At 44.5% G+C, this 14,969-nt stretch overlaps 1 protein-coding gene across 7 annotated transcripts in view; it reads right to left on the bottom strand.

Moving 5' to 3' along the window:
- DYSF (dysferlin) overlaps positions 1–14,969 on the bottom strand; it is a 253,752-nt gene that overhangs the window by 192,122 nt on the left and 46,661 nt on the right. For all 7 annotated transcript variants that reach the window (XM_075188311.1, XM_075188613.1, XM_075188225.1 and 4 more), the window contains exon 4: positions 5,183–5,288. In XM_075188311.1, coding sequence (XP_075044412.1) covers positions 5,183–5,288 — 106 coding nt within the window. The remainder of the gene's footprint in view (positions 1–5,182; positions 5,289–14,969) is intronic.

The raw sequence follows: 14,969 nt of genomic DNA, 5'->3' as shown, positions 1-14,969 counted from the left end.
TACAATGATGTCACACACAGACACTCCCCCTCTTTACAATGATGTCACACACAGACGCTCCCCCGCTACAATGATGTCACACACAGACACTCCCCCTCTTTACAATGATGTCAGACACAGACACTCCCCCTCTTTACAATGATGTCACACACAGACACTCCCCCTCTTTACATTGATGTCACACACAGACACTCCCCCTCTTTACATTGATGTCACACACAGACACTCCCCCTCTTTACAATGATGTCACACACAGACGCTCCCCCGCTACAATGATGTCACACACAGACACTCCCCCTCTTTACAATGATGTCACACACAGACACTCCCCCTCTTTACAATGATGTCACACACAGACACTCCCCCTCTTTACATTGATGTCACACACAGACACTCCCCCTCTTTACAATGATGTCACACACAGACACTCCCCCTCTTTACAATGATGTCACACACAGACGCTCCCCCGCTACAATGATGTCACACACAGACACTCCCCCTCTTTACAATGACGTCACACACAGACACTCCCCCTCTTTACAATGACGTCACACACAGACACTCCCCCTCTTTACAATGACGTCACACACAGACACTCCCCCTCTTTACAATGACGTCACACACAGACACTCCCCCTCTTTACAATGATGTCACACACAGACGCTCCCCCGCTACAATGATGTCACACACAGACACTCCCCCTCTTTACAATGATGTCACACACAGACGCTCCCCCTCTTTACAATGATGTCACACACAGACGCTCCCCCTCTTTACAATGATGTCACACACAGACGCTCCCCCTCTTTACAATGACGTCACACACAGACACTCCCCCTCTTTACAATGATGTCACACACAGACGCTCCCCCTCTTTACAATGACATCACACACAGACACTCCCCCTCTTTACAATGATGTCACACACAGACGCTCCCCCGCTACAATGATGTCACACACAGACACTCCCCCTCTTTACAATGATGTCACACACAGACGCTCCCCCTCTTTACAATGACGTCACACACAGACACTCCCCCTCTTTACAATGATGTCACACACAGACGCTCCCCCTCTTTACAATGATGTCAGACACAGACACTCCCCCTCTTTACAATGATGTCACACATAGACACTCCCCCTCTTTACAATGACGTCACACACAGACACTCCCCCTCTTTACAATGATGTCACACACAGACGCTCCCCCTCTTTACAATGATGTCACACACAGACACCCCCCTCTTTACAATGATGTCACACACAGACGCTCCCCCTCTATACAATGATGTCACACACAGACACCCCCCTCTTTACAATGATGTCACACACAGACACTCCCCCTCTTTACAATGATATCACACACAGACGCTCCCAGGTAGCTTTTGCACAGTTCTTATTTTTCTATTCAATATTTGCACAAATGGTGATTTTTACCCAAACACTAAATATGAAGTGTAATTTAGGCAGAAGTTTTTGTGGCTGCAACTAAAGCGTGATCCTTAGAGACATGAGATGGACCACACAAGGGAACGAGATCAGGGAATTTTACCAGCGATCTTGTATTTCCCCTGGATGAGGGAGAGAGGAGCCAAACTGTCCACGTGGATAAACAAGTCTGACCCAGCCCAGAGATACTGAGAGCAATGTTAGTTCAGAGACCGCAGGAAGCCTTCGCTGGCCAAGTGTAAACACAGCTACATGTTCTAAATATACATCCACAGCTTGTGTTACTGTCTTCCTCAGATTTACAGCCTGTCAACCAGTCTAAATATGGGAACGTTGTACTTTCATTCCCTCCTCAAGCCATGCTACTGTCATGGGAGAAAGAAAGTACGTCCTCAGATCTGTGTATTTATGGCAGAAGTAACCATCATCTGGTCCTCACCGAGCCCTAGAATTTGGTAATTTAGCAAGTAACCCATCACGGTTTTGTCTTAGTAAAGTAAACACATTCTTTTAACAACAACAAAATACATCTGCACTGATCTCAGAGACGCATTTTTTGCTGCTCGTCAATTACAAACAATTTTCAGTGATCGTTCTACAACAAGAAAGATTATTTACAAATGGAGAGCTCTGACTGAAGACAGTTGGTGAAGTTCCCAGAAACGGGGGCCCAAGCACATTCACCCAAAGATCATGATGCTCAGACTAATCTCAAAGAACCCGAAAGCTACATCTGAGGATCTACATCTACATCTATCTACATGGGAAATGTTAAAGTTCATGAGCTTGACATCAGAAAAGACTGAACAGGTATTGCAGTCATGGACGGGTAATTAACAAAAAAACATTTTCACTGCCAAAAAATGTATACATTATGGTTGACTTTGGCACCTAAACAAACACAAGAACAATGGACAAACAGTGAAGTTGTTTGGTCTTAATGCACAACGTCATGTTTGCCGGCAAACCAAACACAATGTTTGACCACAAGAACCTCATGCCAACCATCAAGCACAATGTTGGCTCGGTGATGGTTCACGGTTACTTTGCTACCAGAGAACCTTGGCATCTCACAATCATTAAGTCCACCATGAACTCTTATATATATACCTGAGTATCCCAGAGAAAACTATGAGGTCAACTGTTCGGCAACTGAAGCGTGGCCGAAATTTGGTCATGCAACATGACAATGATCCGAAGCACACCAGCAACGTCCAGTCCTTAACTACGCTGAGATGCTGTTGCTGCACCTTAGCAAAGCTGTGCCTAAAACATATGTCCTCAAACATCAATGAACTGAAGCAGTGGTGTTAGGATACAACTTATGGAGTACAACGTAAGAGACTGAAAATCACATACAAATCATTAATGAAAGGTATTGTTGTTACAAGCTACCGGTGTACTTTCTTTTTGCACATTCCTTCATGTGGATGTATTTTTTCTACTTGCCTATATTACCTATGACTTTAAGGTGTACCGGTCACCGACACACTGTGGAGGGAGCCATTGTCTGGATGTAACCAACATTTAAATCAGTTCACGGCCTCAGTTGTGTGTAAGTGCCGTATACACAACTTCTGATCACTCGACCTATAAACACAATTCTCTGACCGGACTTCACGTTCCAGGTCCATGGTTCACGCTGTAACTAAGGGGAGTCTGTACAGAGCTATGTGGCCAGGAATCCTGCTCAATGCTGACTCACTAAAACTACACATTCCATGGCCAGAAATGGAAACACAACACCAGTCAGAGCGAGATCCTTCCCAGCTGTCTGTGCTCAGCGTCACCATCAGACAGAGGCTCAGCAACGACATGCACCAAGACAAACCTTTATAACTATCAGAGAGGACTCTTCAAGTGTACCAGCTGTCCATACACCACGGAGGCAGCCATTTTGTGAGCTGATTCAATATCCAACCTATCGATTCCCTGGGAACTACTGATATCACTGAGGCATGAGGCAAAATCTCAGTAATGTCACTCGTTCTTAGTGAACTGATACTCTGCGTTCTCATGGAGATGACTTTACCTCAGACAATGGCTCCCTCCGCTGTCGGTGGGTGACGGGTGCACCTTAATTGTGTCTGTAATTCTGCTGCACACAGAAACAGCTAGAGACATACAGAATGGGAATGTATTGAGACTCTGTCCCCAGCTGGCTCCCAACTAGTGTTGGACGAATATGCAAAATGGTCTACCAAGGTGTAGGCTGGTGCACAGGAAAGGATGCTGTAACCCAGACAACCATCAAGATGCAATTATTTTACTAGCACAGTTTAGAAGGCTCACAGGGATTGGTTGCTATGGGTTACAGTACCAGATTCCATACATTTCCGGCACATTTAAGTGCAATCATTGATTTTTTTTTGGATAGCTGAATTGTTTTTTTTGCTTTATTTTTAATTCAGTATACCATCTTCTGTGTGACTGGCAGCTTGGCAGGGACCACCAACATTGGTACGAAACAGCCCACTGCACCCGTCCAATCAGATGCAGCGTTTCATCGTGTTCTGTCCCAATATCACGGCATAATACGCTCGTATGCTCCAGACACTGCTGCTGGCGTATATCAGCAGGTATGGGGGAGTGAAAGGAGGGGTCACATGGGGGCCAATGGGAGCAGGGACTAATCCTTATAGGTGAATCCCCATTAAAGGTCATTATTGCTTTGACTCATCTATGCACAGTAATCGTGGCGCAGATCCTGGTGGGCATTGCTGAGAACCAGTATCAGGACAGACACTTGGATAAGAGATTATATTAGACAAGTTAACCTGTGCATGATATTCATGCATTCTAGTCAAATCAAGCTACTTAAGGTGTTAAAAAGGTTCTTGTCATGCATTTGGGCCTAGCCCAGGCCTCCTCTGGGGAAGAGCGTTACTTCCCGACGCAAGCGCCCTTTTTTAACGTGGTGTTGTCCACATGTCACCACCTCATCATTTTTCTCCATCACCACATCCTTCATCTTCATCGCCACATCCTTCATCAAGCTACTTAAGGTGTTAAAAACTCCCCACTGTCACCCCCAGCAACCACCAACCACTCCCAACTGTCACTTCTCCTTCAAGAAATATATAGGTCAGTGTATAACTCTGCCCAGCAGGTGGCGCTGCAGCTTGGTTTTTTTTTTTTTTTTACACACACGCCACTAGGCATTTATATAGTAGATACCTCAATCTGAAGAATATTGGGGTCTGGGGCTCAGGGTTTATAATACAGTATTACTGCGTTACTAATCATCTTGTATGTTTTACATTTACTGGTAACTGATACTACTAACTAACTAACTAATACACTTGTATTCTAAATTCTAAGTCCAGGATAACACTGTTCTCTCTTATGATAATAATACCTATCATAGACTCCAGACTGTAATTTATACATTTATATTGCGGTTAAAATTTTGGATAACGTCTCTGCTTCTCTCTGCATAGTAGATAGTTAAGGGCTTGTCCCTCTCCCCCCCAAGACCAACCCCTTTACCTGAAACTTGGGGCGCTAATCGCACCTCAGCGCATGTTGTTGGAGGACTCACTGGTACTGCGCTGACAATTAGTAGATCAGCTCTAAGCTACAGGCTATAGGGGCAAATTATACTAAGGGCAGTTAGGAAGAAATGTAGTAGTAATAAATAGCCGTGTTTGTCTCTTAGTAGACCCCTCCAGGTATCACAGGCTAATCCTCATGCACAGTCACAAAGCTAGTCATCTCATGGACCATTACTCACCCCTGTGCTCTGCATCTTGGTGTCCACAAGGGGACAATTAAACGTGGCCGTCAGGTTGGCGGAATTAAATAAATCTCGCAGGGGGACCCTCGCCTCGCCCAGAAACCTGCCAGAGAGGGTACACAACAAAGGTTACTGACAATAGTATATTGTTTTACGTTGCCTGTAATCTTTATTTTTTACCAGTGTTACAAACTTCCCCAACGTGGGAAAACTTTAAAACCATATATAATGCGCCAAAATATACCATGGGTGATTCAGTGATTCAGTGACACATGATGCAATTACTTATTCTTCCTTAGCAACATATATAACCAAGTGCAGATCCCATGGTTACAGATGTCACTAAGGAGGGCGAGTTACTCACAACCAATCTGTCAAATGGCAGCAACAACGAGTTTCTCAGTTTTCAACGGGCAATTTCAGGCAGAAGTCCTTTTCAATTATGAGTAGTTATTCCCGTAACTGACGGTACACAGTATAATTATTTCAATTAGGCAAACTCATTTTCAGTGGAGATACCCTTTAATAACTATTCTATTTAAAACAACTATTTTATATTTGGTGAGCCTTTAACATTAAGCAAATCTTATAACAACAATTGGAGCCTCTGATGGTTAAACAGTCTAGTAATATATGTCTTGATACTCCTACACCGTGTTACATAGCAGAGCTAAACAAGCATACAGCAGTATAATAACTAGATATAGGTGGGTGGAGGAGCGTGATAAGAAGACCAGGACTGGAGACAGGACACAGGAAAAATGGGCCTTGGTCGGGGTGAGGGAAAGCTATTAATTCCAACACTTAACCTGGCAGATAAACATAATGAAGAGGGATATATTTTTGGCTCCTGTGATAATATACATGGTCTGCTCCTTACACTGACTGTCCACTTCTACACAAGGAACAAACACAGGAAATGGATGGAGGAAACCTTGCTGACTTCTGCTAAATGATTGTGGAAAATTACCCTCCATCTCCAGTAAACTGGATGTTATGGATTTAAATAACCACCGTGTTATGTTTCTGCTATTTCTGGAGAAATCGAACAATATAATTAACTTTTCTCACAGACAATGGCTGTTAGTCCCTGGAAAAAAACAGAAGAGAAATTCTGTGTAGTTTACTTGGCACACGCTCATAAGTCTATGTTAACATTCCAAAATCACATGTCCAAAATATTATATTAAATATATTTATCATCATTAATTTACTTGTAGTAAAATCTCCACGTTCCGTATAAATCTTGTGCCACAGTGGCCATTGTGAAACCCAATTCAGAACATCCGTTTGCTGCCTCACGGGGAAATGTCTTTTAGGCTTTAGGGTGTCGCTGAATATTGATAACAATGCAGCTGTGACGAATACCCTCAACACGTCTACCTAATACTGAGCTGTCTCCCAATTTGTTCTCAGCCTGAACTAATCAACATATGAACGTGTGGAAGGTACGGGCCAGGGGGTCCCGATCCAGGTGAACCTCAATGAGACCCACAGTTGTTGGAAATTAGCCAATGATGAAACTGTTCCATCTCATTCCATAGATGGATGACTGGATTGAGATCTGGCGATGGGGAAGGTCACTATAGGTCTGTGTCCATATACTGAAGAAGTAGTTTGAAACTCAGATCGGCGATAGTATACACATAGATAATATCTAGCAATCTGATTGTCTATGTCTGAAATTTTGCAAATACCACGCTACAGCGTGGAGGAGCATAATTAACCACAACACGTGTGTACACTTATATACACATTTACACTTGTAATTAGTTCATATTAAAAATAGTTGCAACACATAATCTAGCAGAGTATATAGTTAAATATTTTAATGTTATATACACTTTATTGAGATCTAAGGTTCAGGTTACAGGAAACACATATTGTTTGATATCATTCAAATTCTCTATTTATTCGCAGACGTTCGGTTCTATCGGCTAAAATATCACTCCTTGTGTATGCAAGTTATGGATTATAGGGAATAAATTATCACAATGGTATTGTGTATAAAGTAAATAGACCAGTTTGAACCAGCTTTAGGCAGGAAGATTAGTATGCAGCTGTTGGAGAGCTGACCCCCACCCTTGGAGGGCATCGTTAGAATTGGCCAATGACCTGCATTATACAGGACCGTCCTGAAGCCTGAACCTGTGGAAACATGCCAAATCATCTCTATTGTTTTCACTGTATCGCTGATTGCATATAAGCAGGAGCTCTGGGGCCAACAGACAGTCTTCTCAAGCACAGACTTCAGGATTGAATGACTGTATGCTGGATCCAGGGCGCCTGCGTATGTAATCGGCTGTACTTATATTATTGAATTTATACTCTGCTGCTTTTTGCTATTAAATCGCATTGTGCTTTGGAACCACACAATTGGAAGTGGACAATCGTTATTGGATAGCAACAAGATGGACATAACAGGATGCTGTCACTGAGTGAAGAGCGGGTGTGTGGTATAAACTTACTGGGCCTGATTCATTAAGGAATCCAAAGCAAAAAAATAGTAACTTTGCACCTTGGCAAGAACCATTGCATTGGAGGGGGAGCTAAATTTAATATGTGGGAACAGATTTATAGTTGGGGTAGGGCATGTCCTAGATTAACTTTATATTTCAGTGTAAAAATAAAGCTGTCAGGTATTTGTGTGCTATATAAACAAACAGCCAGTATTTGTCTTTATCTCTGTCTGTGCCACAACACTGATTTTCTTTATCTGAATCTCACAGGACATTGTGGGGAACCACAAGGAGAAGACAGAGCCGCCTGTTCAACTTTCAATATCAGCCGGGATGAGATTTGTAGCAAATAAATGAGTGAATTTAGCTTATTATGTGGTTAACCAATCTGTTCTCTTCTGGAACACATCTGATTTCCAGCTAATGATCGAATGACCCAGAATAATATAATAGGGAACTTTGGTACAAGCTAAATAACCGTCTGTAAGAGCGTGTTTGATGTAGGATGCAGATTACTCTCTACCACCATACACTGCAGCTTCATAAATAAGGGGGTGCCACTAATGACCTTCTCCACAACTGGTGCTGGAGGCTAGACATGTCGTGGTACAACTAATACCAGAGTGGGCTATATGTTGAAATGACGGCACTACATAGTGTAATAATACATTGGAACAGTGACATAATACGGGTGCATGGCAGCATGAAGAGCACATATTGGCATTATGGGGCCAGATTGTGTCATGATGAGCCAAATGGTGGCATAATGAGGGCACAAGTTGGTACAATGAGGATATATAACGGCATGGTGGGATGACATGGTGGCATAATGAAGGCAAAAAGTGATACGATGAAGATATAAAGTGGCATAATGGACCTACATTATGGTATTATGAGACAATTACCGCATGCCCACAGCTGTGAGAGGCTGTCACAGCATAAAGGAGCTTGTGGAACTACAAGCACCAGCATGTCCTAGGCCCACTGGAAAATGTTATTAAATAAAAGCACCTAAAAGACACACACACACAATTACAGGTACAGTGCTAGTTCCAGGCCCCAGGCAGTTGGTAATTACAGGTACAGTTCTAAATCCTGGCCCGAAGCAGTTGGTAATTATAGGTACAGTGCTAAATCCTGGCCCCAAGCAGTTGGTAATTACAGGTACAGTGCTAGTTCCAGGCCCCAGGCAGTTGGTAGTTACAGGTACAGTGCTAGTTCCAGGCCCCAGGCAGTTGGTAATTACAGGTACAGTGCTAGTTCCAGGCCCCAGGCAGTTGGTAATTACAGGTACAGTTCTAAATCCTGGCCCCAAGCAGTTGGTAATTACAGGTACAGTGCTAGTTCCAGGCCCCAGGCAGTTGGTAATTACAGGTGCAGTGCTAGTTCCAGGCCCCAGGCAGTTGGTAATTACAGGTACAGTGCTAGTTCCAGGCCCCAGGCAGTTGGCAAATACAGGTACAGTGCTAAATCCTGGCCCCAAGCAGTTGGTAATTACAGGTACAGTGCTAGTTCCTGGCCCCAAGCAGTTGGTAATTATAGGTACAGTGCTAGGTCCTGGCCCCAAGCATATGGTAATTAAAGGAACAGTGCTAGTTTCTGGCCCCAAGCAGTTGGTAATTATAGGTACAGTGCTAGGTCCTGGCCCCAAGCAGATGGTAATTACAGGTACAGTGCTAGGTCCCGGCCCCAAGCAGTTGGCAATTACAGGTACAGTGCTAGTTCCTGGCCCCAAGCAGTTGGTAATTATAGGTACAGTGCTAGGTCCCGTGCCCCAAGCATATGGTAATTAAAGGAACAGTGCTAGTTTCTGGCCCCAAGCAGATAATAATTACAGGTACAGTGCTAGGTCCTGGTCCGAAGCAGTTGGTAATTATAGGTACAGTGCTAGGTCCTGGCCCCAGGCAGTTGGTACTTACAGGTACAGTGCTAGTTCCTGGCCCCAAGCAGTTGATAATTACAAGTACAGTGCTAGTTAGGGCGCCACTAGTTGTCTGTAGCGCCGCCCAGGGACAAACGATTACAATATTACAATACGAGGTGAGACAACACAGTACAGTAAATAATAAGCACAGTAACTCAGTAAGCTCAAAGCACAGCTAGAGAGGGCGGGGGAGGGGAGAGGGAAAATCCGCATACGACGGAGCCCAAGAAGGAGGGCGCGGATGACAGGGAGACCCCCAGAGGGGAGAGGATGGAGCGAGGGGGGACAGGGGGTGGAGGGTACTTGAGGAGGAGGGCTAGGCAGCTGGAGAGCAGAGTTAGAAGTGGTGGAAACAGGAGGAGAGATGGCCCTGCTCGAAGGAGCGTACAATCTAAGGGGTGGGGTAGACAGACAGAGAGACACAGGGTAGAGAGGGAGAGACGGAGGAACGGAGGCAGATTAAGGGAAGGGGAATGAAGGGGGAGAGGCAGAAGATAAGGTAGGAAGTTAAGTGTGAGACGGAGGGCTTTAAGAAAAAGGTGGATTTTTAAAGCCTGTTTGAAACTGGACAGATTAGGGGAAGTTCTGATGGAGGGAGAACAGCGCGGGCGAAGTCTTGGATACGCGCGTGGGAGGAGGTAACCATGGGGGAAGAGAGGCGACTGTCATTGGCAGATCGGAGAGGGTGGGATGGAGCGTGAATAAAGAGGAGGGTGGAGATGTAGGGTGCAGTGGAGTTGGCGAGGGCCTTGTATGTAAGTGTGAGGAGCTTGAACAGGATTCTGTAGGGGAAGGAGAGCCAGTGAAGGGATAGGTAGAGGGGGGAGACAGAGGAGGAGCGGTGCGAGAGGAAGATAAGCCTAGTGGCAGCATTAAGTACAGATCGTAGGGGAGCGAGATGAGAGTGGGGGAGGCCAGTGAGGAGGAGGTTGCAGTAGTCCAGGCGGGAGATGATCAGAGAGTGGATAAGGCATTTGGTGGCATCTTGGGAAAGGAAGGGCCGGATGTGAGCGATGTTACGCAGCTGGAAGCGGCAGGATTTAGCAAGAGAGAGAATGTGGGGGCCAAACGAGAGAGAGGAGTCGAGGATGACACTGAGGCAGCGAAGTTGGGGGACAGGGGAGATAGAGGAGTTGTCGACAGTGATATAGAGGACAGAAGGGGGCGAGGCACAAGGGGGAGGAAAGACTATGAGTTCAGTTTTGGCGAGGTTAAGTTTGAGGAATCGAGAGGACATCCAGGAGGAGATGGCAGAGAGGCAGGCGGACACCCTAGAGAGGAGGGAGGGAGAGAGATCAGGAGAGGAGAGGTATAGTTGAGTGTCGTCAGCATAAAGGTGGTAGTTGAGGCCGTAAGAGCTGATGAGTTCACCCAGAGAAGAGGTGTATAGAGAGAAGAGTAAGGGTCCCAGAACAGAGCCCTGAGGGACCCCAACTGCAAGGGTGGACGGGTGGAGAGAGACCCAGAGGTGGTGACAGAGAAGGATCGGTCTGCAAGGTAAGAGGTGAACCAGGACAGGACTGGGTCGGAGAGGCCCAAGGACTGGAGGTTATGGAGGAGGAGGGGGTGGTCAACGGTGTTGAAGGCTGCAGAGAGATCAAGGAGGATGAGAAGGGAGAAGTGGCCCCTGGCTTTAGCAGAGAGGAGGTCATTGGTAACTTTAGCCAGGGCAGTTTCAGTGTAGTGAAGGGGGCGGAAACCAGACTGGAGAGGATCGAGGGAGTGTTCAGAAAGGTAGGAGGTGAGATGGCTGCAGACGAGCCTCTCGAGAATTTTGGAGGCAAAGGGGAGAAGAGATATGGGGCAATAGTTAGAGAGAGAAGTGGGGTCAAGATTAGGTTTCTTAAGAATGGGGATACGAGAGCATGTTTGAAGGAAGAGGGGAAGATGCCGGAGGAGAGGGAAAGATTAAAGAGGTGAGCGAGGTGTGAGCAGGTGGTGGGGGCAAGGGAGCGAAGAAGGTGGGAGGGGAAGGAAACGCCACAATATTCTAATATAAACTAAATAAATTAACATCAGTGCTCTCCTTATTGCATTATTATCCCAAATAATACATTTTTTCCTCTCGTGAGATTAAGGGAGTGAAAATAATATTATAACAGTTACTTTCTTCTCTACTAAGTGATTACTACAGTCACAGTTACATTGATAGATCACTAGTACGTCAAGGTTACACTCAGCTGGGTCAATATGTGTCAAAAGAAAGCTGATTATTTTGACAGTCGCAGTTTGTTTTGGCTGCTGCAACTTCACTGCCTGCGACTGACTGTCCGTGTTTTTCTTTTCGGTCTCGACGAGTCATTATTGATCATTCCAACATATTATTTAACAACAATTTCTTGCGTATATATTAGAAGTCCTCTTGACAACAATATTTATAAGTGATTGATGTAATGCAAAAGTGTGTTTAATGCTGTTATTACACAATGAGACAAAGTACACAGCCATGGAACAATTAATGTGAAAGCGTGATTGGTTATGGGATATTTCAATACAGTGCTCAGATAAGCTGATTTATGCTTCAGATGAAACTGCATATGTAGTGGAGAAACGCGTCATGTACAGCTACTGTCTGCTGCCAATACACCAGTGCTTTATACAGTTATCCACAACACACTCTCATATCCATGAACTCTGAATTAATCCTAGAGTAGAATGTGTTAAAGAGGAGAACTATCCGCTCTCTACGTGAACGGTGAGATGATTTCCAAAACTGGTTAATACCTCCTTATAGTGGTTTCTATATCATAGGGACTGTGCCGGATCTGGCGGACTGCTTCTGCAACCAGACTATATCTACATTATGCACAGTGTTTGTCCCCTGTAACACAATTTGATGGGACTTTATGGTGCATTACATCTTTAATTATAGCTGTAACTAATGTTATAGTCTGAGATTTTTATATATTTAAGTTGGTGATATATGAAGATAAAAGTTTTGTAATTATTTTTTATATCAATAAATACTCGTATGTAGGGTCTTGCGCATTTCTAAGATATTTCAATATCTGTATTTTTATTCTAATTGAAAGGGGGTAAGAACGAGTGCCAGGCACCACCTCCACATCCATAGGGCGGGGACGGCTACCTGTCGTTTCCGGCCAGGGAAACCCTGCTTCCCCCATCCATCTGTTCGCTTCCAGGAGCATGCGCGGTTCTGGACCCCTGTCGGTGGTCAGTGACATCAATGGCTGCCAGCCTATCACCTTGCTGGCACCTCTATTTAAACCTGACACCATTAGGGTGCCAGAGTATCAGTTCTATTCCTGTCTCCGGCATTACATGTGCTACCTAATTGCTTTGGACCTCCAGCTTAACTCAGCTTGTACCCTGACTTATTCCCTGGATCCTGATTCGGTTTGCTTTTTCTTCTGGTTTGACCTCCACTATCCTGACTATCCCTTTGGATCACCCTCAGTACCGTGTTATACGATCGGCTTGACCCAGATTGACCTAGATTGTCCAGACCACCCTGACCACTACTCCACTGGTAGCTGTCCTGGAGAACCGTGTCCTGCGCACCCTTTGCAGCAAAGCCAAGCATCCTTGCTGGTGAATACCGGAAGTGTGTTCCACTCCGCACCTCCTTGTTCAGTAGCGCAAATACCAGTTAGCGGCTTCATCCAATTCACTATCCTGACAACAGCCAAGCTCCAACTATTTAAAATCATTGTCCCGTGCTGGTTGATTAGAGCATTTTGGCGTAGTGTCGACTGATCTCAGTTGATCTGTAAGACCATTTTCAATATCAACCAATGGCGCAACGCTGTTGAGAGACTGTAGATAATAGGGGTGTAGGACTGGTTATTCTAAAACCCCTTAATATTTGGCCGAGGTCATGACAGGTCATGTAGTCTTCTTATTCAGCCACAAGCCAAAAACCTCTCTCTGAAGCTGTGCAAGTGTGTTAGAAGATATTGGTAATGTAAGGAATAAATAGAGGAGGTTTGGTAGGTGTTTAATTATGATGGATATGATTCTTCCCAAGCAAGAATTATTACAACAACTCAATTTCTTAATTTGATAATGACAGGGATATAGTTATGTGTAAGGGAGCCCTAGTTAAGAGCATTGATAGGAATGACTGACATTCTGCCAATCAGTGGAGCAGAAACTGGAGACTTAGATGGGACGTGGTCATAAGTATCAGATGCCATTGGAAAAAGAGATTTGACAAAGATCTTTAGATCATTGTAAGGGCCCATTTTTGAATCTCCGAAGAGGTTTGAACTGCAGTTTTCGGGGTATTACTGCATAATCAAGTAACAAAGCAATTTCTCATTAGAGGATCCCAGCCTCATCCATGGCAAATCCAGTTCCCATAGGTGTCTATAGAGACTGCGATTATGCCCTATTTATCAAGATTTGAAATTTGGGGATTGACCCAGAAAGCTAGCGCCATTCTATCTTCTGGGGAAGGCATCGTAGGAGAGGGATCTTCAGATCCCCCCTGAAGATTTTGAGCTCCCCCCATCTCAAATTGTGCATTGCCATAAGAACCTGTACTACAGACTATTCGCCCGGACAGACTCCTATCAGATCCGCTGTCCGAGCCATTCAATCTTAATAAATTGCCACATTATTTATTTTCTTATCACTGCGATAAGAAATGATAATTAACATGCGCAATATGTGATAGGTGATAAATAGACCCCTTAGAGGGTCCGTTCCCTCTTTCTCGATCAGCACAAAACCTGTCATGAGCATATCTGGAATAGGAACAAATCTTCAAAATAAGAATAAATACTCCACTGTAGGAAAACTAATAGCTGGAGTAGTACTGGTTGGTACTGGTTACTGGTTAGTACTGGTTATAGTTTAGTACTGGTTGGTACTGGTTACTGGTTACAGGTTGGTACTGGTTACTGGTTGGTACTGGTTATAGGTTGGTACTGGTTACTGGTTGGTACTGGCTACTGGTTACAGGTTGATACTGGTTACTGGTTATAGGTTGGTACTGGTTACAGGTTGGTACTGGTCACTGGTTGTGACTGGTTACAGGTTGGTACTGGTTATTGGTTACAGGTTGGTACTGGTTATAGCTCGGTACTGGTTACTGGTTACAGGTTGGTACTGGTTATAGTTTAGTACTGGTTACTGGTTGGTACTGGTTACAGGTTGGTACTGGTTACTGGTTGGTACTGGTTATAGGTTGGTACTGGTTACAGGTTGGTACTGGTTATTGGTTACAGGTTGGTACTGGTTATAGGTTGATACTGGTTACTGGTTACAGGTTGGTATTGGTTATAGTTTAGTACTGGTTACTGGTTGGTACTGGTTACAGGTTGGTACTGGTTACTGGTTGGTACTGGTTATAGGTTGGTACTGGTTACTGGTTGGTACTGGTTACTGGTTACATGTTTGTACTGGTTACTGGTTGGTACTGGTTAAAGGTTGGTAC

Source organism: Mixophyes fleayi, chromosome 1 (assembly GCF_038048845.1).
Source record: "Mixophyes fleayi isolate aMixFle1 chromosome 1, aMixFle1.hap1, whole genome shotgun sequence".
Classification (NCBI taxonomy): Eukaryota; Metazoa; Chordata; class Amphibia; order Anura; family Limnodynastidae; genus Mixophyes; species Mixophyes fleayi.
The sequence above is the reverse complement of the archived record's forward strand: the minus strand, read 5'-3'. Positions and strand labels throughout refer to the sequence as shown.